Source organism: Lepisma saccharinum, chromosome 16 (assembly GCF_977018435.1).
Source record: "Lepisma saccharinum chromosome 16, izLepSacc3.1, whole genome shotgun sequence".
NCBI lineage: Eukaryota > Metazoa > Arthropoda > Insecta > Zygentoma > Lepismatidae > Lepisma > Lepisma saccharinum.
This window is the reverse complement of record NC_139244.1, coordinates 63,308,153-63,335,322: the sequence shown is the minus strand read 5'-3', so window position 1 is coordinate 63,335,322 and position 27,170 is coordinate 63,308,153. Positions and strand designations below refer to the sequence as shown.

Here is a 27,170-nt window from a genome sequence, read left to right as displayed (position 1 = left end):
CTCTTTATTTTCTTTAAAACTACAATCTTTTTTTCAAGCGAATGCACCAAATTTCCATTGCTCCATGGATCATCACATACATTTCCACATTCTTCATTGGAGGTCACACCCATCGCCATGCCATTGAATGATATCGTGATGTTTTCTCACAAAATTAATAATAAATTTCAGCTAGTTCCATCCTCCCACACTCAAGAAACATATTATAACCGCATTTTGCATGCAGTGGGCTTCTAAATTATTTTAAACATTAAACACATGGCACAATGCACAAATGCTGTTTCAATTTCTGCAAATTATATCTGTGTATTGGAAAAGAATCAGCAAAATTCTGCATGTATATGTACCATTGTGACTGCAATGCTGCAGCGACAATATTTGGAAATGAGACTCATTTTGTGTGTATCCCCAGTGCTCGAAAAATCTTCTTCAGAGCGAGGCACCAGCTCTGAAAATCAGGTGCCAGAAAACCACCTACTAGCAATTGTGCATAAGTAACATCACAGAATTCAAAACATGGCTGAATCATGTAAGCATTTAATTACAAAGTGCTTGCCAAGACAAAGCGGGAAGATGGTGGTGGGGGACAAAGTAAGAAATTGTTACTGATTCCATGGAATGTTCACAATGTTGATAAAAAAATCATTTACACTGTACTACAAATTGAACTTAGAATCTTCAAAATTTCGTACATGCAAATTTAAAACACGGCAATATTACAGCAAAACATCACAGTCGCAAGGCTGAAATTTTCAGTCACCATGGCGACCTGGCAACTGGGATTTTTTGAGCCCTGTGTATCCCTCGACCATAAAAATACATAATGAAACCTGAAATATTAACATTGTCACACAATTCAACAATGGAAATATGATATTAGAGTCATTCCATATGAAATAAACACAACCCAAAACCTGACCCAACTCCGATTTTCATGAAATTTGGGGAGTTGAAACTATGCATGGAACTTAGTAACCATGAACATTTTTAGTCTCGTGCGTCTTGTAATTGTTAAATTATTCAAGGTCAAATTTCGCAAAAATTGCCCTTTTTGAGCCCACTTAGCTATACTAAATGTGCTGTAACTCAACCCATATTTCGCCTAGGAAGCTCAAATAAAGCTTATTGCACAGGGAATTGATCAGCTTTCCAGTGATATATAACAAGCTTACCTTTCGATAAAAATATAATTTTGTCACGTGACCTTGAGTATCTCAAAACCTGGCATCACCAAAAATCGTGAAAAAAATATATTTGGTACCTCATGCCATACACAAAAACATATCAAAAAATCATTCTGGGACTGCAATGGGATCAGAAGATACAAAATAATATGTGTAACTATGTGACACAAAAGCTTCATTACATGAACTATGACGAGTCAAAAGTCCCATAACACCCCCTACAAAATGTAAAGGAGTTATCTGGTCATGAAAGAAATAGGTTAGGCACAGCGAGATCACTAGTTGTGTGTCAAGTGCAGGTCCGGCTTGTTGACCGCCATATTGAATTCAACGCAAAAATTTCAAAGGAAAGGGGGTGATGTGATATATCAAATCAGTCTAGAATTTCACGAGAAATGAAGCGGCGAAGGTTTTCCCAAAGTATCTTTAGCCAGCAAAAAGTTATAAGCATATCTTTCACGTACGATATATGCAAATTATAATGTTGTCAATGTTCATGCCAGCACACTTGTTGACGTCTCTCACACTCATAGAACTTTTGGCAATGTAGCAGTTGCAACATCATCGCAAGCAGCAACTATGCCTTCTCTCAGATGGTCAATATCACGGACTTTTAGTACATGCACCATTCTCTTCAAATGTTTCTGAAGGTAAAAGTCCTCCTAAGATGTTAGATCTGAGGAATGTGGAGGCCTTTTAATAGATCCCCGTCTGCCCATCAATTTTCCTAGAAATTTACCGTGAAGAAATTTCCACAATGTCCACATAGTGTGGTCACACTCTGTCTTGTTTCAAAACTCTGGAAAAGTGCCATATCCCATAAACAAGGATGAAAAACCTGTTCACTTAACAAATCCAAGGAGTATTTTTATTTTCTTGTAGTTTACGGTTATTACAAGCATAAGAATAATGTGATCAATTTTTTTATCTGAAATAAAAATAAAACAGACTGCTTCTTTTCACAGTTAGGTTGCTATATTACAACAATGTAACATTGACAACATCCATTATATAACGGATTCTTTTTGTTTAAAAAATTGCTAACCATTATTATAACTGTATTTATATATATATTTATAACTGTATCTTTAGTCAAAATGAAAACAAATGTCTGATGAAGGGAGCATGTGTTCTCCTGAAACGTCAGAACGAAAAACTGTTTTCTCATGCTTGTAATAACCGTAAACTACAAGAAAATAATTCTACAATGCAGGCAATGCGTACATACAAGAAAAATCCAAGAAGCCCTCACCACAAGTTTCTGTTGTTGAATATGGACCAACCATTCCTGTTCTCCATACACTATACCACATCATTAGCTTACCAGCAACAACCATTCGGCTGGGATCCGTCTACTGTAGATGATCAAATCACAGGTATTGCATATTCTTTTTATTAATTTCACCGTGAACATAAAATTTAGACTCGTCACGGAAGAATTTTTCATTCCAAAGGAAGTGTCATGTTAATTGTTTGAGATACTTTTCCCAATATTCTTCACTATTGAACTATTTGGTTAATGTCTCTGATTAAAATCATATGCAATGGTGCGTATACTTCTTTCTCTCCCGAGATGTAAGCATGATCTCGAAGAGTTTTTAACATGTTACGAGCATTCTAGTGCTTTGTTTTTTAACACCACGAAAAGGAGAAAATGGTTTGCTGGTTAAATATATGTTGGAAAAATGTTCGCCGCTTCATTTCTCGTGAAATTCTAGACTGATTTGATATATCACATCACCCCCTTTCCTTTGAAATTTTTGAGTTGAATTCAATATGGCGGTCAACAATATGCCGGACCTGCACTTGACACATAGAGCTAGGGATCTCCCTGTGCCTAACCTATTTCTTTCATGACCAGGATAACTCCTTTACATTTTGTATGGGGTGTTAAGGGACTTTTGACTTGTCATAGCTCATGTAATGAGGCTTTTATCAGTCACATAGTTACACATATTATTTTGTATCTTCTGATACCATTGCAGTCCCAGAAAGATTATTCGATATATTTTAGAGTATGGCACGAGGTACCAAATATAATTTTCCACGATTTTTGAAGTCAACGGTCAAGGTCACATGACAAAATTATATTTTTATCCAAAAATAGTCTTGTTATATATCACTGGAAAGCTTGTTCAATTCCCTGTACAATAAGCTTTATTTGAGCTTCCTAGGCGAAATAAGGGCGGAGTTACTGCACATTTAGTATAGCTAAGCATGCTCAAGAAGTGCAATTTATGTGAACTTTGATCTTGAATAATTTAACAATTACAAGATGCACGAGACTCAAAATTTTCATGGTTACTAAGTTCCATGCATAGTTTCAACTCCCCAAATTTCATGAAAATCGGAGTTGGGTCAGGTTGTGGGCTGCGTTGATTTCATATGGAATGACTCATTAGCTGCAGGTACACAGTGGTATTTTAAGTTTTCCATCTTGGTCCACTGAGGAATATAGTACTAACTTCATGATGGATGCGTTACTAAATGGCTATTTAATGGAAGGAAGAACAACTCCTCATATTTGCTATCTTTTTTTTTATTAACACACATGATAAATGCAACTAGAAGCTAGAAATCTCTGACTGCATACTCATTTTCAACAATCAAGGGAAAGCTTCTACAGCAACTTCATTATAAAATGTACGTACACAAAATATCCGTACAAACAATTATATTTCCACTACATGTTGTTTAATATCTCATTTACTGAAAAACGTATAATGTAAACGTACTACACTTGTTGCATGAAAGTTCAAAATATATTCAAACCTGTTGATATAATATCCCAAATACAAATAACAATCAAATCAAAATCAAAATATCTTTCATGCACTAGTTTTGGACATATGACATTATTTATGAAATGGGGAATTAGTTAATACATTATTATGTTATGGAATATCCTTATCTTTAAGATTGAGAGGGGAAAAAAATTGTGTATAAAATTTGCTAGATTCTTTGTATGAATTCAGTGATCACATACCAGCATATTTTTATTTTTAAAGAAATTACCTTTTTTCCACAATAATTACTACAGACTTCAACTGTAAAGTATCTCTTATGAGTATTTATCCACTGTTAAGTATCTACTATAAGTATTTTGTTCATATACGAATTTACTCAATATGCTCAAGTGTACTGACTTGGAAAATTCTCAACAATTAAATTGTCATGTCTATGCAACAAAAATCATCTGAACTATACCTATATAAAAATATCACAATATACTTCTCTTTGGAAGTAACCATCACAAAGCTTATCACTTTCTTACACCTTAGGAATTCCGGCACTTATCTGGCTCTCAATGCCACACTCATCGCTGCCTCTGAGAATCTTGAAGAATCCGCCATTGCCCCAGTCGGTGTTCCAGGAATTGGCCACCAGCCAGTAGGGGTTATCGTCCTCCTTCCCCCAGCCTAGGATTTTGATGGCATGCCCACCTAGTGCTTCTCCGGCCACATGCTTGTACACACCTATAATAGATCGTTTTTCTATGTACAAAAACAAAGTATTTTCTGGTTCATGTGATATAATTGTTGAAATGGTGAAGGCAGGAATATGACTAATTCTTTAATAATTTGTGGCCTGAAAATACAGTGTTTTACCCCCTCAAACTTTCTTTTGCTAGTGTTTTTTTTAGAAAATCATAGAAAATATATTACAATAAGTTCGTTATTACTGTATTTACCAAATACCGTATTTACTTGTGTATAAAGTGCACTTTTTTTCAAAAAATTTTTCCCCCAAAAACTGTGGTGCACATTATGCACAGAATACTTCGGACTGCCAACATTAAAACCATGCATGTTTTCACTATGTCACTGCATATAACAAGTATATATCAACATGCACAAATACAAATTACCAGATTGGATTTAGTAATAATAAGTTTTTTAAAAAAAACAATGTAAAAAGTGAAATGGCAATTTCCCATGATTTTTCACTTTGTAATGGAACATTTTGTGACACTGAGAAAAGCAGCACCCTGCCATTCTGACAGAATTGAAGCATGCACCTCCCATCACGAGATGTATATCAGCAGTAAAGGGGACAAAAAAGTGATCAAAATGTGAGACAAACATTGCAGAAAGGGTGAGATTTTTAATGAAAGGTGATATTTGTTGAGCGAGAAATAATAGAAAATAACTTTCTGAGTGCTGCAAATTCAAACATAATTTTGATCTCTCTTTCTTCTACTACAGGATAACCAAGATGATTACAGAAGTGAACGCTTTGGGATTCTTAACACAGTGGAGAGAGAGGGGGGGGGTGAGGGTGGGGTGCCTAGGTGACTCATTGTATACACAAGATAATATTCTTTCTTGGTAACATAGCAACAGGTGACTCAATGAATAAGTAAGATGTCGTTCACTTTGATCAGCATAGCAACAGCTTTACGACCTAGAACTAAGAAAGACATGTCTTGAACCTGAATTGTACTGCACATTATATATGAGATATAATTGCTTCTTGCTTTTCCCCATCAAAAACCAGGGTGTGCTCACCCAACCTCAAATCAATGGGTATCTGGGGACAACCCAGAGGGGGGGGGAGTAAAGGTGGCCAGAGCATGGTGCTGATCACATCACCTTCAAAATTGATGAGATCGAGTATGTGTGGAGCCCTACCATCACATCCTTCAAAATGTGCCTTCACAGAATGATGCTATGTGCACAGGAAACTACTACTAAATAAGGAACTCACATGCTAAAATAGAAAACAATATTTGATGAGAATTTTTTGGAAATATTTAATTTTAGTGTAGAAAGAAATATTTGCTATGAATGTAGTTATTTTATTTGTCTAACACCACTTACTTTCTGCAAGAGTTTCTGCCTTGATTTAGATTTGAACCTATGACCAACTAAGTGGATCAAAATGCTACGAGGGGTGCTGAAAAGTTCGTAGCACAACCCAGAAGTAGTGCACGTGGAATGATGAAACTTTACAGTTTTAAAGAACATATCTTGGTATGCACACATGCAAATTTTCATATTAATAACGGAATTGTTATTGTGCTTTTCAGCCCCCTGAAGTGATCATGTGTGCCCAGCCAGCGAATTTCACAAACATCGAGATCAGAGCTGTCATCAAATTTTTGTTCCACCAAGGAAAGTCGCCGAAGCAAATTCATGAGGAAATCAGTGGAATACTACGGGACTCTCCTCCATCATATGCAGTCATGGGCATCCAGAAAGGGGGGGCCACGGCCCCCTCTCCTGGAAAATGAATGTGTACCTAAAAAGCATATAATTCACACAATTTCATTTCAATCACAGTAATTTATGTTATTATAAATTCGTTGAAGAAACATGATAATTTCAGACGGAAACAGTGTTTTTTTTTAGGGGGCATCACTATTTTGGAGGAAAATGTGTGTCCTTGCTTGCCGCTCCCTGGAAAAAATCCTGCGGACGTCCATGTATGCAGTGGTGAAGAAGTGGGTGGCACCGTTTAAACGTGGCGATTTTTCAACAGATGATGCTCCACGTGAATAAAGACCAAAAACAATGACTGTACCCAAAATCGTGGATGACATTCTGACCTTATTCTTGAAAATCGCAGAATCTCAGCAAAACATGTGGCAGAGATTATGGGCATTTCTCGGGAACGCGTTGGTACCATAATTCATAATGACTTGGACATGCGCAAGCTCTAGGCAAAATGGGTTCCCAAAAATCTGTCAGCAGATCAAAAGCTTGAAAGAGTGAGGACATCAAGGGACGTCATTGCCCATTTGGAACGCAATGCCGACCAATTTCTGTCACGAATATTAACCATGGATGAAACATGGTTGTACCAATACGATCCTGAAACGAAACAACAGTCAATGGAGTGGCGGCACTCAGGTTCCCCTCGCCCCAAGAAGTTCAAAAGGGAGAAGTCGGCTGGGAAAGCGTTTGCAACATTCTTCTGGGATAAGGATGGAGTCGTACTCATAGACTACCTGCCCAAGGGTCAGACATTTAATGCAGAGTATTACTCTGCATTACTCACAAAATTGAAAGACAAATTGAAAGTTCAACGCCGCGGAAAAATTAAAAAAGGAATTCTGTTCCTGCAGGACAATGCCCCTGTCCATCGAGCACTGACAACTGACATTGCATGATCTAGGGTTTCAATGTCTAGATCATCCCCCTTATTCCCCAGATCTAGCTCCGTCAGACTATTTCCTATTCCCCAAACTCAAACAGCACTTGAAAGGATGCCATTTTGGATCTGATAAGGAGGTGATTAGTGCTACGGAACAGTGGTGTGTGGAACAGCCTTCAGAATTGTTTTTCACTGGTCTGCAAACATTGGAGCACCGTGCAAGGAAGTGTATTGAACTTCGGGGGGAGTATGTAGAATAATTGAAAAATTTCATCATTCCACGTGCACTCCTTCTGGGTTGGGCTACGAATTTTTCAGCACCCCCTCGTAGATCTACACCAAGCAGCACACACCTAGCAGTACACTGAAAATCCAGGCCCACATTTCGAGAATGACAAGAAATGGAATTTTAGTGTTGAGCATATTGTGTCAAGAACACTTTTTGTTGAGAAATTTCCAAGCATGTCTGATCTGCCTGGGGAGCGAGGAGACAGATTTTGTGTGTTGAAGGTCCTATTTATTATACACAGTAAAATGTGTCAAATCAGTGGCTGGGGGAAAAGTTAATTTAATTACCCACTTTGTCTTGAGAGCTGTGTGTGTAAAAATAAAATAAAATTGTGTGTTACATAACATGAATACTCAAATAAAATGGGGTGTAAGCATACATGTTGAAATACCTCCTTCAAAATAAATAGATTTTGATGACACAGTAATGAAGCAACAGGAGCAGCACTTGATTGGCCTCTTTACTACTCAGTCCCAAATGCCACAGGCAGGCTGCAATGACTAGTACTTTTCTAAACAAACTAGGGATCAAGTGATAAGAAATTTTGGACAATACAACAAAGTACCAATATAAAGTTTACCAATATTGATAACTAGAGGCACATATTTTTGATAAATAAAAAAGCAAATTTTCGGTACAAAAACAGTCAATTTTGGGTTGAAAAGCAGTAAATAAAATAAAATTTTGGTTTTAAAATCCTAAATTTCATTTAAAAACTTCACTTATTACACAAAATAAACATATCCCTTCGAATAGCACATTTAAGTTGATACCAGAGTATTAAGTTTATTCCTGTGTAAAGGGGTACATTTTTTGCTTCAAATATTTACAGCAAAATTAATAAATTTTTCCATCAATTGCATAACTCTCAGTGTAATTCAAACTTCAGAAAAAGTGTTGCATCGTTAAATAAACTCTAAATTTTGAGTTTAAGTCTATTTCACATTTTGCAGTTCATTTCGCATAATTTCATGACAAAACAGGGTAGGAAAATGCACCTCACACCTTTCAGAAACTTGAAAAATTAACACTACAATGTGTTATTTCACATTTTGTTTTTTCGTCAAAAATGAAATTTGCATGCCTCTACTGATATTCTACCAATCTGATGTAAAATTGCAAATGGTCCTTGCAGAACCTGAATGGTTCTTGACCTTGTTAACACATATGTGATGACAAGATAACTGCAAGGCAAAATAATACATATTTAGAGATTTACTCTTTTTTAAAAAAGTAAGGTACAGATTACATGTTTAAAAAATATAATAAAATGGCATAATATTGACTAAATTATAAGATATTTAGAAAGATTGCATATCTATGGGCATGTACAAGGTGGTTATAATTAAAGTGACGGTGTTCAGAGTGGTATAGCACGGGCTGTAATGAGAGTAGCAGTCTGAAACTTCGTAGATATGCTAATGAAGCAATACGCTCGCGAATTATGCAAAAAAAGAGCGCATTATGCAAAAAAAAAAAAAAAAAAAAAATAGTTCCAATTCTCGCCACCAGGGTAAAAATGGCGCTGTAAGCAGTCAAAACGTGGTATAGTTACAGGAAATAGGCAGGAAAGATCAAACACACGAGAACAATGATTCTGGCATGTTTATTAGGAACTATGGTTACAAGAACTGTTCAATATGGCCTCCCAATTCAGCAACATGCTGCATTCGTAACACGGCATGATCGACAGTTGCTCGCAGCATGTCTGGTGAAATCTGAGCGACATGTCGTTGTATGCTAGCTTTCAGATCAGGCAGAGACCGGACATGTCCCTGATAGACACGATCTTTTAAATATCCCCACAGCCAGAAGTCACATGGATTAAGGTCGGGGGATCTGGAAGGCCAATCATCTGGAAACTGCCTAGAGATGATGCGGTCATTAGTGAAGGTTTCTCGCAGCAAATCTTTCACGTGGCGAGCGACATGTGGTGTTGCCCCATCTTGCATGAAAATGGTGGTGTGTTCACAGTTCCGTTCTTGCAAAGCTGGAATCACGTGTTGCACAAGGAGGTCCCTATAACGTGCAGATGTCACTGTACACCTAACAGGCGCTCGAGGTGTCATCTCCTCAAAGAAAAACGGACCAAGAATGAAGGAGCTAGTGAACCCACACCAAGCAGTCACGTAAACTGAGTGCAATGGTTGTTCCTGCACAACATGTGGACGAGTGGAACCCCATATGCGACAGTATTCACTGTACCGACCAGAGTGAAATGCACCTCGTCAGTCCACAGAATATTCCCCAGCCACATGTCATCCACTTCCATGCGTGCCAAAAAACGATGGGCAAACTCACGGCGTTGTGGAATATCTTGGGGTTTCAATTGGTGCACAATTTGAATCTTGTAGGGATACCAGTGTAAAATGCACCGCAATACCTTGCGAACTGTTGACCAGGGGAGTGACAATTCACGTGCCACAGCTCTAGCACTGGTTGCAGAAGTTGAGGCATGTGCTGCACGGTCAGCTACAGCTACAGCAACTTCGTCCACAACTTCCACGGGGATGGGCCGCCTTCCTCTCCCTGGTGCAACACCCAATTCACCTGTTTCCTCGAATTTCTTCTTCATCTTCTTCAGCCCATTAATTGACATGGGCCCTCTTCTCAGCCCTTTCTGTTGGCGATATTTCCGCAGTGCAGCGTTACTATTGCTCCCATTCTGGTAAAACAACTTCACTAGCAGTGCACCGTCTTTCTTCGCAATAGCCATTGCTTTTTACACGGGAAAAATCAAACTTTTAATGTTCGGCGAACATTCACATCACTAAAGGAAAAAAAAAGCAACAAGCATCACCAACAACAACCAGGGAGCTCACACAATGGTTAGGCAATGTCACCGACTTTGACGTCAGAGTTACGGAAAATTCCACGTTTTGACTGCTTACAGCGCCATTTTTTACCCTGGTGGCGAGAATTGGAACTATTTTTTTTTTTTGCATAATTCGCGAGCGCATTGCTTCATTATCATATCTACGAAGTTTCAGTCTGCTACTCTCATTACAGCACGTGCTGTACCACTCTGAACACCCGTCACTTTAATTATAACCACCTGGTATATTTAGTTTTTCACGAAAACACGAAATGTGAAATAACGCATTGTAGTGTTAATTTTTCAGATTTTTGAAAGGTGCGAGTTGCATTTTGCCACCATGTTTTTGTCACAAAATGCTGCAAAATGCAAAATAAACTTTTACACATGAATTTTGGAGTTTATTTAATGATGCAACTTCTTCCAAGGTCTGAATTATCCTGAGAGTTATGCAAATGATGGACAATTGATTAATTCAGCTGTAAATATTTGAGAAGCACTCCTTTGCACAGGAATAAATTTAATACTCTGATAACTATATAAATGTGCTATTAGAAGTGAAATGTTAATTTTGCATAATAAGTAGAGACCAGATTTTAAAGGGAAAAATTTTATATACCACTTTTGATCCCGAAATATGCCAAGTTTTTGTACCGATTTCTTGATCGTTTATTCACCATAAATATGTGGCTCTAATGATTGCTCTTTAATCTCAATCATCTATATGGTTCTTTACAATTTGCTTACCTGACTTGTAACTGAGAAAGTCTTCAAATACTGTGAATGCACCCTCCACTGGTCCATTTGTCATAATTTCCTGCTGAATTTTTTGAATGTCGCCCTCAACGGAATATGCTTTTTCTCCTGAAAATAAAGATGAAACAAGGGTATAGTTATCTAAAATACACAAGTAACATTACCATCATAATATTTAGTAAATGGAATTATATCAGCAAGAGACAGCAGTTAATTGAAGTCTACGACAGTTAGTTAATTGTTAATTGAAGTGGTGCAAGATGTGGTAAGGGTGTTGACGTAGAGAGGTGAATGGTCGAAATTTTGGAGGAAAGGACATGACGAGAGTGAGGGACAGAAATGAGAGAGCAGCGAGGAGAGAAGAAGGTCCTCACGAAACCCAGGGAAATCCTAGCCAATCTAACACCTAAACTTGCATCTGCTTGTAGTTGTATTAGTTTATTATTACTATGGGAATACATAATGCTTTATAATTAGTTTGCATAAATTCATCAGAGTTTATTCATTCCTTTTGCCTTGTTCCTCATTCTATCCAAACGTACCACAAGTACAAAGAAATTTATAAAAAATCGCTGCACAGTAAAATCAGAACTGTAGCACAGATAGATTAAATATAGATATATAATTGTAATGATTATTACCACTGCAAGAGGTACCAAAATCCTGGATTTCATTAGGGCTGGTTTACATTGGTTGAGTGAGCGGGAGAGTTACTGGCCTGTCTACTTGACTCTTCTATGGCAAGTAGATGCTTACACACTATCTAGTCAAGGCTAGCAAAGTGGAATAGTGACTGCAGCTGTTTGGTGCTCTTTTGACAGAATGAACACATTTGTTATCAGGGTGGCTAGCTACTCTATGACCATGATAAAATTCAAGTATAATTCCCAGTTTTCAAGGTGAAATTTCCAAAATTCAAGGGTATAAGTAGATGTTTTCTCTATTTCAATCTTATGTACTACCACCTCTGTATCCCTATCACGTTACAGTCGTCCAGAAGTTGAAGGCTACAGATTGGGAAAAAGCGCGTGATGTATTGTCGTTGGTTGCAAGCTTTGCTGCATGACAATCCAGGAATCCTAGACTATACTTGGTTCACTGATGAAGCTTGGCTCCATCTCTCCGGGTATGTGAGCATGTGTACCACGAGACTCCACTTCATCCCTTGAAGGTGGGAGTTTGGTGTGCAATTTCCCGACAGCGTATCATTGGACCCATCTTCTTTGAAGATACAGTAAACACACAAGTTTACTTACACATCTTCAGTGCATTTGTGAATCAACTGGACGATGAAGAACTGCGTCGTGGTTATTTCCAACAAGACTGAGTGACATGTCATACTTCCAACGTGTCCATGGCAGAAATTGAGTCCTTGTTTGGTGACAGAATCATCTCCAAAGGTTTGCAGCCGCCAAGATCCCCAGATTTGACAGGTCCGGATTTCTTTTTATGGGGTTTCCTTAAAGGTTGTTGTCTACAGAAACAAACCACAATCACTGCAAGAGTTGCAAAATAACATCGAGAATGCGATTCACGAGATCACACCGGAGATTCTACATCAGACTTTTCACAATATGGAACGCCGTGTAGAAACATGTCTGGACGTCCAGGGAAGACACTTGCAGCACCTGCTGTGATGATCATGTATTCAGCATGAAACAAGGCACTTGCATATTGTAAATTTCATTTTCCTATGTATGTTTGTTCAGAAATTATAACTTTTTTCGGGTTCGAAAGCTAGTGGAAACCCTCTACATACGTACCTTCTCATAGGACCTCATATTATTTTGTTTGTTCCTGTAATCGACACTACAAAATTTCCACAGACACTCACGTTCACGGTATAGTTCCACAACCTTAATGGTGTCGGACTTGGACCACCTTCTATTCAAGGTTGATTTTTAAAAAAATACAATTAATAAGCAAACTCCCCACAAGGTTGTCTCTATTCTACCATACAACACACTCTATGGTCCTCAGAAAGCATTTACATTGATTGAGTGATATGTTGAATTTCCACGTAAGTGATAATATCAACGTGAGATGAAGCAACTCGGTAGTCTCAGTCATCTTTGGACAGCCACTCGACTGTCCTGACTACTGGAGCGAGTAATGGATTGTTGTTTACAGGAGAATAGTAGCTTGCTTTACCTTACTCGCTCCAGCTACTCTCACATTTACTCCACCAATGTAAACCAGGCAAGGGCGAGTACAGTGTTTCGTCACTTTGTTGTTTTACCACCAAGTTATGCCTTGGCCAACAAGCATCTGCTGTCGGTTCAGAATTGAACCCAGAAGTAGGGAAGATAAGAGATACCCAAGTCATTAGGGCAATTAGTACATGAGCATTTCAGGGAGAAGATAACAATATTTTAGCTAAACACTCACACTTAGAATCCCACTTAAATAAGCTTTAGAAAACAATTAAAATTTTATATAAAATATATATATATATATAAAAAAAAATTCAGGCTTCTTACTAGGCACGTATCAAACCAGCATTCTACAAGGAAGACCAACGGGTACCTACACGGAAGACCGAGGAGAGTGTAGTTAAACAGCTTTAAGTTTTACTTTTATATGTTCTCGGGGTTTTTTAAGGAAGTTTGATAAGGGCATGGAATAATGCAGTGAGGCAAGGGCAAGTTAACATTTTTTTCTTTTTTACCATTTTATTTTGTTACCCTATTCCCTGTTTGACGTAACTTGACGTGGTATGGTGGTTTGATACATGCCTAGTAAGAAGCCTGAGGAAGGGGTGGTAAGACCCCCAAAATATCGCTTTCACCAATGAAGCACTCGCACATCGTAAGTAAATGGTTTTTTATACAAGGGTCATTCGGAAAGTAACCACCGTTGTGGCGTGATGCTAGTAGTAGTGGACAGAGCGGAACCGTTGTTACATCACGCAATCTGCGATTCGGTAAGCTTTCAGCTGTGCTAGTGAGAGCATCGTAGTGCCGTGCGTGTGCTGGTTATAACGTCTCAAAATGTGTGCTGCCATCAAAAATCGCGCCAAATGCGAGATACGTGGAGTGATAAGATTTCTTTGGGTAAAAATTCATGGAACGTGGTACGACAATCACTTCTGAAGTTTACTGTAATACTTTGCAGAAACTAAAAAAAAACAATCTAGAAGAAACGTCGTGGTCTGCTGACATCTGGGGTCGCGTTCATGCATGACAACGCTTGCCCTCACACTGCTCGGCGAACACAAGACCTTTTGCACCAATTCAAATGGGACGTTTTTTATCATCCCCCATACATCCCGGACTTGGGTCCTTCTGATTTTCATCCATTCACACAAATGAAGAAGTGGCTTGGGGCACAGCACTTTGCTGACGATGAGGATCTTCAAAATGCTGTGACAGGTTGGTTGAAATCCCAGGTGGCCGAGTTTTATGCAGAAGGGATTGGTAAGTTATTGAAACGCTATGACAAGTGCTTGAATTTACATGGCGACTATGTTGAAAAATAGAGGACAGCTGTACCATTCAGATGTAAAGTAAAAATTTGTTGTATCTATGCAGGTTTTATATTTATACCCAAATGACGGTTACTTTCCGAATGAGCCTCGTATTTTGTATTACATAAAATTTTATTGTTTACTAAAAGTGAGTAATTCACACTGTGCAAAAAAAAATATGAATAAGCTTTAGAATATTCACTTCAAATGTAAAGGAGGGAAACTCAACATAATTGATGGGTCTTCTCCAATGATGTATTGATAACTTCATCACCTTGCAATCAAAGGTCCCAGGTTCGATTCATGCTGGAGAAACAAATTGGTTCAGATTCCACTTTAAACTGTTGGCCCAGTCCTGATTAGCCTATCTGTGCTTAAAGTGGACTTCAAACAAAGAATTACTTTATATAAAAAATTATAATTATAGCATAAACGGTACATAAATGTGGTACAATAAAATTTCAATTTTCCCAGAAAAACAAGAAATTTCCATAACATTTCCCATGAGATTTCCAGAAAAAAATTAATTCCCTGACTTTTCCAGGTCTTCCAGACTGGTCGACACCCTGCATTGAGGCTGTCAACTTTGGCTGTGAACTAAAAAAAATATATATATATTCCAACTGCTCGGTAAATCTTGCTTTATTGGTTCCAGGGTAAAGGAAGATTCATAATTTTGAGACAGTGGAAAATGAAGACTGGATCCACGACGTGCAATCGGAATCTACATGTATGCTTCCTGGCTGGTTTCAGATCTCAAAAAAATAAACTAATGTCAGTCTCACACTTAGGTGCATCTTCACTTTCCGATGTACTTCTAGCTTCCTTAAGGATCGTATGGGAGTTTCTTTTTATCAGTCACAATTTGGGAGCACACTATGAGCATACTGCCCAGCTGAAGTTGGAAAATGAAGGAGAAGAGCAATAGACGTTCAACTTTTTATATCAAGGCAGCATTTATAAAATAATATTCGACCAATACAACTATATAAATGATTGAGAGGAAAATTTTATTTATTGAGTGAAGAGACTGCTTATTATTGTTGTTTCATATAAATAATCCACATATCTAAATTTCCTACATTTACATATTTTATTTTCACAGCAGACAGAAATACTATTTTCGTGAGCAGCCCCATATGTTGGCTGTAACAAATAAGACTGTCCTGTGTGTAGCACTGCAGTAAATACATTTGGTAATGTTGTAATGAAACGAGGTGTGATTGGAAAGTTCTTAGACTGGGCTTGTAATTTCCAAATGACAGTACGTACAGGTTACTGTGATGAATCCCCTTCAAAGTAGTCCCCTCCTGATTGACCACAGAACTCCTAACAGTGTTTCCATTTTTGGAAACATTCCTGCAAGTCCTCCTTCTTGAGGGTGTTAACACATGTATTTGCCTGGATCTTTTCAATTGACTCAAAATGGCTCCCCGTTTGAGCAGCAATTTCAATTTTGAAAATAGGTAGAAGTCTGCTGGTGCTAGATATGGAGAATAGGGGGATTGGGGAAGCACAGGAATTTGGAATTTGCTCAGAAATTCAGTGATTTGGAATGCACGATGAGCAGGTGTGTTATTGTGATGCAGGATCCACTTCTTGTCTCACCAGAGTGCTGCTCTTTCCTTCGGTACTTTTCCACGTAACAACTCAAGAACACTTTTGTAGTATTCTTTGTTGACTGTCTGTCCCTGAGGGGTATATTCCTGGTAGTTTTGAAAGAAACTAGTAGCATTGTCTTCACATGCGATCAACCACCTTCGACTGATCATCGGCCATCTTTAAATATACTATACCAGTTAAAAAAACTTGCCCTACATACACACGTATCCTAAAAGCTTTTTTCAACAGTTCATAGGTCTCCAAAGCTGATTTTCCGGTTTTAAAGCAAAATTTTTGTGCACAAACGTTGTTCCAATTTTTATCCATTCTTCTGCACACACAATAATCCGCCATCAACACTACACACATCTGCACTCAACAGGCTGCAGCTCGCAACATAACAGGATCCTTCAAGGACAAAACCTAACATTTAACAGTGGCGGCTCCTGTCTAAAAACTTTTCAATCACACCTTGTATGGGGATTGTTCAATAAATGTTGCCCCCTGGCCAATAACTTTTTTACTGAGTGAGGGTAGTTTATGATCTTCCATTTAAATAAAAATTTGGAATGTCTGCTTTCAGAGGATGTTTTCTGTTTGAGCTAGTTTCACTGATGTCAGAACAGTAGCTTGGAAGATGTTAGACTTCACGGACATACAGTTCAAGCAGCGTGCTGTTCTTGAATTTTCAACTGCGGAAGATGTTCCACCTAATGAAATCCACTGTCTGATGGTATATGGGGAAGTATGCGATGACATTAGCATGGTCAGGAGATGGGTGTGGACTGTACACGGATAACTAGCCACAGCCACTTTAAACACAAGCACTGCAGTGGATGCCCTGTTTCTGCATCCACTTGAGAGATGGTGGCATGTGTTGATGAACTGATTCGTGGTAATCGCCACATTAAGCAGAGGAAGATCGTAGATATTCTGAGCATATTGCTTGAAACAGTGAATCACATCGTCATGAAGAGCTTGGGTTCAAAGAAGTATGTTCCAGATGGGGCCCTCGTCAGACCCTGTGCAAATGTTTGAATCTTGTTTGAATTTAAAATTTTGGGTGCATCAGCACTTAGGCTATTTTGTACCTGTCACATTATACGGGGTCCAGCCTCTTACCATAACTAAAATAGCAAAATTGCAGTGTCGTGTTACCAAAATATTAAAATTTTCCGACTTGCGTTAAAAGCTGAGGCTGTAAAGGGGCACTCAGCACACACAAGGACAAAAAACAGGACAACACACACAAAATTATACTGGCCGTAGGGCCAGTCATTAGAGCCTCGTTCGCCTGCAAAATGCAGTCCAGGGTGCACTATGTGGAAGTGAGGTTGCCTTTTGGGTGCCTATGTTGAAGATCACCCCTTACACCCCCGTGTGCAAATGTGTCAGCAAAATTTGGAGCATTACGAGGCTGAGGGAGATGACTTTCTGTGTTGCATTGTTACTGGCCATGAGACATGGGCTCATTATGACCCAGCGACTAAACAACTCACCTTGTCCAAAGAAGTTTAAGACACGGCCATCAGGTGAAAAGGTTTTGTCGTTGGTGTCACGATGGCATGCAGAAACTAGTGCACCAATGGCGGAAGGGTATGGACGCTGGTGGGGACTACATCGAAAAGTGATGTTACTCTTTACAAGAGGACATTCCAAACAATCATTTGAATGTAATCATAAACTTCCCACACTCATTAAAAAAAGTTACAGCCCAGGAGGCAAAAGTTATTGAACAACGTATGTATATAAATTACGAATTGTAATTATTGGTTCATGGCTTTCGAAAAAATCAAAATAAGTACTTTATGACCAAAGAAGTGTCAATTTAATGTAAATATGGTAGCTTAAAGTAAATACTACAGCTTTGGCATTTTGAATAAAGTTGTGAACTTCATGTGATTTATTTGACTAGTTCGTATTGGGGAATAAATTTCAAAACCATATGGAGAAGGATTCATCAGAAGATGTAACCTCTATCATCATATACTAGTAGTGCAACTTTATACTAGTGTATCCATAAAGTGGTATATCAACTTGAAATAACATTTGTTACATACTCACATTCATTGCTACGGACTACATCTGGTGCATTTTTCAACAGTGTCAATGTTATTCTCTTATTCTTTCTTATTTTCCCTTTTTTTTCAGCAGTTATTAGCATCTAAACTTCCGAAGTGGTATATCATGTTTGTGCAGTTGCCATTTTTAAGGATGTGTTTTTAAGTATCGTGTGAAACACCTCATGCTCCTTTCATGAACTCAGGATGTACCTAAGTACCATGTGAGACTGGCTTAACAAACACACACACACACACACACACACACACACACACATACTTCCACGAACCTGCATGCATCCCGAAGCCCAAGCCCAAAACGTGATATCTTAGACCAGACAGCCACATTGCAAGACTTGTGGCAACAGTATTAACCCTTAGACAGCCTGGTCCAATTTCCCTGGTTTAGGCCTTAACTCCGGGAGATGCTAGGGTTACAAATGACACCTAGTTTTGTTCAGTAAAGATTAGTCTATAACCCTTTAGTCCAAAAATCCTATTTTTCCATAAACAAAAAAAAAAAAAAATTTTTCTGCGGCCCCAAAAATAGGTAATGCCACGACAAGAGGGTTCAAAACTGTATCTGCATATTACCCGATGTGTGTTACATTCTTATGGCAAGAATTGCTCACTTGATGCATATATTTCAGAGAAAAAACTTGTAATGTAAAAACAGCTTTTTATGAGCAGGGAATTTAAAATTCTCAAGTTTTCCTATAAAAATTCACATGTAGGTAACTACGGATGCTAGTTGCAAATTGTAGCTTATTCTCTTCAGTACAATCTAGGCTAAAAGCCTACATAAAAAAACAACAACTTATTTTCATTTAGCAAATAGATTTTTTTTTTTTTTTTTTTTTTTATTATACGAAATATGAAATTTGTATGGTCCTTACGTAGGCAATGCCAGAGGTGAATTTAAAACTTTTAATGCATATTACTGGATATATGTTCTATTCTCATGGCAAGAATTGCCCACTTGCTGCCGATTCTTTTGGATGTAAAAGCCATGCTTTTCTTGTTTAGAGGGAAATTCAAAATTTAGATTTCTTTTAAGTATCTAAGTTATTACGAATGCTCAAGTTAACAATTATATCTCGTTTTTTAAAAGTACAAACTAGGCTATAAGCCTCTGGTCGAAGAACATTATTTTCATTTACCAAGTAGAAGAAAAAGATGAAAGTTGTTTAAATGTTTTTTATGCAATTTGAACAACGTCGGGTCCCACGTAGACAATGCCGGGACATGATTGTTCTAAACTGTACCTTGCATTGCACCTGGCATGCTTTTCATTCTCATGTCAATAATTGCACACTTGCTACTTATACTTTTGGAGAGATAAAAAATTGAAATGTAAAATCAGTGTGTTTTCAGTGGAAAATTTAAAATTCATGCATGGTTTCCAAAAAAATTATATCTCGGTAACTATGTTTGCTTCAGTTACGAACCATACCTCGTTTTCCTCTGTACATACTAGCTTATAACCCTGTGGGCTAAAACCCCAATTTTCATTCATAAAGAAGAAGAAGAAGGCAAAATTTAAAAGATCGTTTTTTTTTGTTTTTTTTTTTTTTTTTTACGAAATTTGCATTTTGTCATGCCCTCACATAGGAAATGCTGTGACGTGAGAGTTCAAACCAGTACCTGCATATTGCCTTACTTGTGTTCCACTCTCATGACAAGATTTGCACAATTGGTGCTGATACTTTCGGAGAAAAAAAAAATGATTTTTAATGTAAAGGCAGTGATTTTTTTGGTGGGAAATTGACCACCTCCCTCCCCCAAAAATAGTGAGAATGAATTTAAAACTTTACTAATACCTAATGCCATACGCGAAGTTTCATACGACACTTCAAACATTATCTGATACAAAGTGTCTTCCCAAAGTAACACAACTCTCCTTGGGACACTGAGTCCCAGCCGGTGTGAGCGACCATACCAAACGTACGAGGGGTCAGGGGTGTCCCACCCGGTGTTTAAGGGTTAATAATAAAAAAAATATGATAGTTTTCAAGTTACTGTTGTTAAATACGGAGAAACTAGTACTCACTTCTTTTGTTCGTAGTTCTCTGGCTGCCGCTACGTGCACTGTTGTTAAATGTACGTCTGCGTCTGTGTCGTCTGATATTTCCCGGCCCAACCCACTACTGGTCTTGCTAAACACATCAAATACAATAGCCATGAAATACAAAAGTTACAAGTCTAGCACACCACACACTCGTAGACACCATCAAGGAAACACATGCCATAATGCACTTGTGACATGAGCTAAACATTGATAGCGGACAAGCACACCACACGGACACAGACGTACAGTTCACAACAGCGCACCTAGCGGCTGCCGGACAACTACGAACAATAGAAGCACGCCAAGCTACAGTACAAGTTCCAATGAGGATGGAGGCAGTGGTCATGGAAATTAATGGAACAAAGAAGAAAGAAACAGTTTCGTGGATAAAGTGAGTACGTGTTTCTCCGTATTTATCTACTACCGCGTCTCTCTTCTCCTAATTATGAATTACTGTTGTTATTGTTCATGTTGCAAATTAAGTGTCACAACTAATAATAAAAGTAGGAGAAAACTATCACTCATATTATTTACCCTTAAACTATCATCATGTGGTGTTTGGAAATATCTATTGCAACAAAAATAAGGCAAACACTTCATTTGAACCCATGGTGGACTATCAGGTGGATGCATGCGGTTGGCTCTCAGCGGGATGTCGCATCTCTGATGTCATCAGAGTGACCAAAAGCCAAGAAAGAATCTATTTCAGAGGGTAACAAGCACTGTTTCTGGTTGTTCTTTTCCGTATTTCAATGAATTACAGATTTGTATGTTTTCTATGTTAATTACGAGAATGTAAATACATTGTGAAAGCAAACATGCGTAACTATTTATGCCTGTAGCAATCATTACAGAAAACCGAAAAGAACAAATGTCAAGTCCGGCTTATTTTCCTGTGAGATTCAAGGCTGGAACTCAATGCAAAAGTACCAGTACTTAACAAACAATCCAGCAACCTCGTGACAATGAACATCCTACTATCAAGAGTAGTAGGCTTTAGTTTTCAGATTCAAGAGGAGTGAATTACTGCCTTCGATTTGGAAGATGAGGAAACTAGTGAAAATTTTATAGGTGGATAAGATAGGGGGTAGGCAGTGAAATACATCAAAAAACTTTAGGATTCAAATACAAATCTTCAACTAATCTTCATTCAGAAGAAGAGTTGTTTCAATAATCAGAGCGACTTATCAGAAAATAGTTTTATAGTTTCTGATGGCTCTTGTTAGTTCAATCGAGGTATCTTGCACATTAGTGTCTCGAAGTCTGTACTCAGAAGAAAATTTTTACTTAGGAAAATTTCGTGGAACTATTAAAAGACAGAAGTCAAAATATGCAATATTTGTCCAACATTTTTGAATTCAATGAGTGTCTCTTCAAATTGTTTTCATTCTCATAACTTCTATAAATATATTAAAAGTTTCTTATTTTGTTCAAATTAATATTGCTCATGTAATTTATTACAGAGTATGTATATGCAGATCTACCTGTTAATATTAGAGAACAGCATGTAAAAAGTTTTACAGTATTAACGAATATCCTACAATTTCTGTTTCAATTTTTTGCTGTATTGATTGATTGATTTGGTGTCTTAAGTCCACTTTATGCACAGAAAGGCTAATTGAGACTGGACCTACAGTTTAAAGTGGGATCCGAACCACTATGTCCTCCACAGGGTACTGAACCCAGGATCCCTTGATTACAAGTCAACAACGCAACCACTGCGTCAGTGGGGAGGCTAGTTTTTGTTGTAAGTCCAGTTTATGCACAGATAGGCTAGCTGGGACTAAACCTACAGTTTAAAGTGGGATCCAAACCACCCTCAATGTGCCTCGCTGGGATATTGAACCTGGGACCCATTGAGTCCAAGGCGGCAACGTTACAACTAAGCTATCGCGGAGGTGTGGAACGCAAAATTTCTTATGAAACTCACATGCACTGTTTTACATGCAAAAATATTTTTCATTTTGATCTTTATATTCCAAATAATTTGTTCTTAATTAATTTCACTTACATTGGAATTAACCTAAAATAAATAAAAGCGAGGTTAAAAAGAAATCGGCACCAGTGATTGCTTCCTCCCCCTTAATAATTTGAAACTACTGGACTGAAAAAACCAGACGTGATTGGTAAAAATGGATTTCATTTTTGGAATCACCAGACACAACAGTCATCTGCGAGACACTCAAACCCATTCAGGCAGGTGTAATTGGATGCCCTTCTCAAGGATCACTCCTTATACACTAGACAGGGAATCGAACCTAGATCCTTCGGTAACTAGTTCGCACGTGCACACTCAAAACACTAATAGAAAGTGCAGGAGAATGCTTCATGCTACGCTGATTGAATGGATGACTTATATTAGGTTATAATTAGTAAGGAATACTTTTCACAGTAAGGTGTGAGTTTAATAACTAAGTAAAGATCAAGCTCTAGAAAATATTTTACTGGTTAATTTTGAACTTTAGAAGGTATATGCTTTCTTAAATATTCCCTTCAAATTTTCAAAAGCTAATGAAATGTGTTTGTTTACCGAAGAACGCTTCCCTGCTCCCTTGCCTACAGAGGAACGGGACCTGCTTCTACAACATGGAAGACGTCATGCATCAGGAGGAAGAGTTTTCATGACCACGTTGCATACACCTCTTTGTCTTTCCACCATCATTTGAACCTGCATGATTAACTACAATCAAAGTATTCTGAGGGACCTGGACTCATTCAGCTTCTTACTATGCTGTTTGGAGCTTACCGTGGTGGCGGTCTTCATCATAAGGCACGTCATATCCTTGCTCACACTGATGAATGCATTTTGGTGTTCTTCCCCCCTCAGAGCAGTTAGGCCTTAAACCTGTGACATGATGTTCACATGGTGCAATTGCATAGGGTTGACACCCCTGAAATAAATTAAAAAAGTAATTAGAAGGAAGTTCATAAAATGGCTGTAGATTATTGACATTGATATCACCTACAGAATCTCAAAATCAGCTTGTCTGCAGAGCGACAGCCAGCATGCCAGGTGGTGAGAGCGCATCTGCCGCCATTTAGACCCACAACTGTCGCTGACTTGCCACTGGACGTGTCAGTGCTTCATTGTCCAGATAGCTGGTGTCCAGTTTGCACGTGTTTCTGAAGTGTTAAGGTGTTAACACATGTTTTACATTGTTTTGTTGTAGTTTACATATTATTGGTGATTACTGCAGTCTAATACTGCCACACTATCTGTAGAATTTAAAACAATGAATATTAATGAACGACTCTTACGTCATTACAAACTATTGTGGGAAAGTTAGGTGCTTTGCAGCAGAATTCCAAGATGTTCCCATTCCACATACAGTGTGTGTTCGGATACTTGAGAAAATGTGGGGGAAACAGGTTCTGTTCTTGATAAGAGGCGAAGGGTAAAATGGCATGTGCTTACTGAGGAGAAATTAGACAACATTGGAGCACAATTGGAACACACTCCTCAAAAATTGCTCCAGCACCTTGCACAAAAAACAGACATTTCCAAGTAGTCTATATGGCGAGCTCCCAAGCTTTTAAATTGACCGTGATCCTCACTGTAGAATCACTGGGAGCAATCATTTTGACAGTAATGTTTCACAGGACTTGTGAAGCATAGAAACAAGTATATTTCTAATTTTCTTGTATATCTAGAGGCACATAATTTTGGTAAATAAAAAAGCGAAATTTTGGCATAAAAACAGAGTCGATTTCAGGTTCAAAAGAGGTAAATAAAATGAAATTTTGCTGTTATAGTGGTGAAAAAGCTGTATATAAAATGACATTTTTGTTTAAAAAATGTGAATTTGATTTAAAAACTGCACTATTACACATAGCAAACATATCCCATTTAATAGCACATTAAATCATTACCAGAATATTAAGTTTATTCATGTATAAAGGGGTCCATTATTGCTTCTCAAATATGTACAGCAGAATTAATCAATTTTCCATGACTTGCATAACTCTCAGGATACTTCAGACTTCAGAAAGTGTCGCCTCGGTATATAAATAGTAAATTTCGTGGTTAAGAGTCTATTTCGCATTTTGCAGTTCATTTCGCATCATTTCGTGACAAAACAGGGTAGGAAAATGCACCTCGCACCTTTCAGAAACATGAAAAATTAACATTACAATGTGTTATTTCACATTTCCTGTTTTCGTCAAAAACTAAATATGCATGCCTCTATGTATTATATCTGATACAATTTTATATTTTTGTGCTGCAAATTTTGTAAAATTTCAATGTTTACGAAAAACAATTCTCCACTAGATTCAGGTCAACAGCTGAAATGGAGAAGGCTCAGAAACAGTATGTTTGTTGATGCATTCCCTGATAAAAAGTAAATATTATATTTCCATTATTAGAAAAGCAAGATGAGTGAATACACACACTAGCTACAACTTTATATTGAAAGTAGAGCAACAAATTCAACAAAATAAATGATAAAGATGTATTTGAATGGATTTCTGTAATGCAATATTAAAAATAAATAAATACAATAAAAATACAATCTTGAACATTTAATAAATTAGTTAAGTGGTCAAAATGACTGGATACTAGTAATTCTAGGTAGAACACCGCTCCTCTTATTGCTTTACAAGTTTTTTTATCCACATATAAACTACACTATAGGAAGTGAGTGAACATGAAGTACCCAGGTATTTTCTTGCACCAGACACCATATTTACTCATGTATAATGCGCACAATTTTCCAAAAATTTTGCCCCCAAAAACTGTGGTGCGTATTATGCACGGAATAATTTCGGACAGCCAACATGAAACCACACATATTTTTACTATGTCACTGCGTATAACTTGATATATATCTTTATTTTCCTGTAGTTTACGGTTATTACAAGCATAAGAAAACAGTTTTTTCTTTGTGACGTTTCAGGAGAACACACGCTCCTTTCATCAGACATTTATTTTCATTTTGACTAAAGATACAGTTATAACAATGGTTAGTAATTTTAAACAAAAAGAATCTGTTATTTAATGGATGTTGTCAATGTTACATTGTTGTAATATAGCAACTTAACTGTGAAAAAAGTAGTCTATTTTTTTTATTTTATTTTTTTATTATGAATCCCAAATATCATCAGGTAATTCAAATTCATCATTGTTTTCACAAAGTCTCTTGATGTTTTCTGTTACATTAAATTTTAAAGATGGTGGCTTACTCCATTTGTGAAAAAGAAAACTCCACACTGGATCTATGTTACCATTTTCATTATTTAATTTATTCCAGTGTTCTTCTGCAATGAACGAGGCTTCCCAGACATTCAACTCTGTGTTTCCCGTTAATCTTTTTAAAACCCTTCTCTTTTTAATCAAATGCTTCTCTTCGATGATATGAGTTGACAAACCTGTTCTTGGGTTTAGATTTATAATGTCCAAATCATGTTCGTGCCATCTTATTGCCATTTTCCTTGCTGTTTGTCCCACATAATCTTTTGAACATGAACAACTTATATTATATATTCCTGTGGTTTCCACATCTGGTAGCGAGTTTCTCATTTTGAATTCATTAAATGTACATTCCAAACTTCTTGGTGATTTAAAAACAATTTTGAAATTAAAACTTCTAAAAATTTTTGCAATTTTATGTGAGAATCCCTTGTGGAATGGAATGCACACAAATTTCTTTTCAACAGATTTTTCATCTTTGTCTGTATTTCTCTTTTCCTTTAGTTTTCTTGCAACTTGTTTTTTGATTTGGTTTATTCTGTTAGTGTGAAAGCCATTTTCTTTTGTTATATTAAAGAGCCTTTCTTCTTCATTTTTGATATCCTCATTATTAGAACATAGTTTTTGTGCTCTCAGGAAAAAATTTAAAAATATGTTATCCATTGTTATACGCGAATGTTCTGATTTGGCATGGATGTATTTTTCCCCCGCTAATTTTTTTCTATGGACTGATGTTTGAATTGTTGAGTCAGTTGTCTTAATTTGCAGATCAAGGAAAGAAAATACGTTGTTATTCATGGGTTCGCAAGTGAATTTTATGCGACGATGTGATTCATTTAACGATTTAAATACGTCCATGATGGTGTTCTCATTTTTAGCAATAATTAGCACATCATCTACATATCTGATGTAGAGTTTGATATCCGCACCTGTCTCATTAACAATTGGAGATTCTATGTAATGAAGGAAAATGCTGGAGATGATTCCGGATACTGGGTTTCCCATTGATAGACCATTATTTTGCTGATAGATTTTGCCATCAAATATAAAGTAATTGTAATTTGCACATACAGTAAACCATCGAACCATTTCCCATGATTCTACTGGGTTAACCTTCATCTCAATAAGCCATCTGTGTAATGCATCTGTGGCACCTTCTATTGGGACACTAGGATATAAATTTTCAACATCAAAACTTGCAATACGATACTCACTATTCCAAACAATACTTTTTAGTTTCTGTTTCACTTCATATGCATTTTTAACACTGAATGGTGTTTGTTGTTTAATTATAGCAAGTCTTTCAACTAAATATTTGGATAGTTTGTATGCAGGATGTGTGAAAGTTGCAATGATGGGTCGTATTGGAGTTCCCGGTTTGTGAGTTTTTGGTAGTCCAAAGGCAATCGGCAGGGTTGAATTTTTGACAATGAGTTTTTTCTTCATTTCTCTTGGTATCGTGATACTGCTTTCAATTACTTTCTTTACCTCATTTATTATTTTAGTTATAGGGTTTCGAGAGGTTTCTGTGAAATTGTTTAATTTGAAACATTCTTCCATTTTTTCTTTATAGTCCTTAATTCGGATAAGGACAGGTTTATTTTCCTTGTCCGATTTTATTAAGAAAATGTCGTTTTCTTTCAACC

At 37.3% G+C, this 27,170-nt stretch overlaps 1 protein-coding gene across 1 annotated transcript in view; it reads right to left on the bottom strand.

Annotated features, from left to right (window-relative positions):
- Positions 1 to 3,702: 3,702 nt before the first annotated feature.
- LOC146000504 (cathepsin B-like) overlaps positions 3,703 to 27,170 on the bottom strand; it is a 47,871-nt gene continuing 24,403 nt past the window's right edge. The window contains exons 5-7 of the mRNA XM_083138235.1: positions 23,083 to 23,227; positions 11,132 to 11,248; positions 3,703 to 4,660 (exon numbers count right to left, since the gene is read on the bottom strand). Of these exons, the coding sequence (XP_082994361.1) occupies positions 4,455 to 4,660; positions 11,132 to 11,248; positions 23,083 to 23,227 (468 nt within the window). The 3' untranslated portion in view covers positions 3,703 to 4,454. The remainder of the gene's footprint in view (positions 4,661 to 11,131; positions 11,249 to 23,082; positions 23,228 to 27,170) is intronic.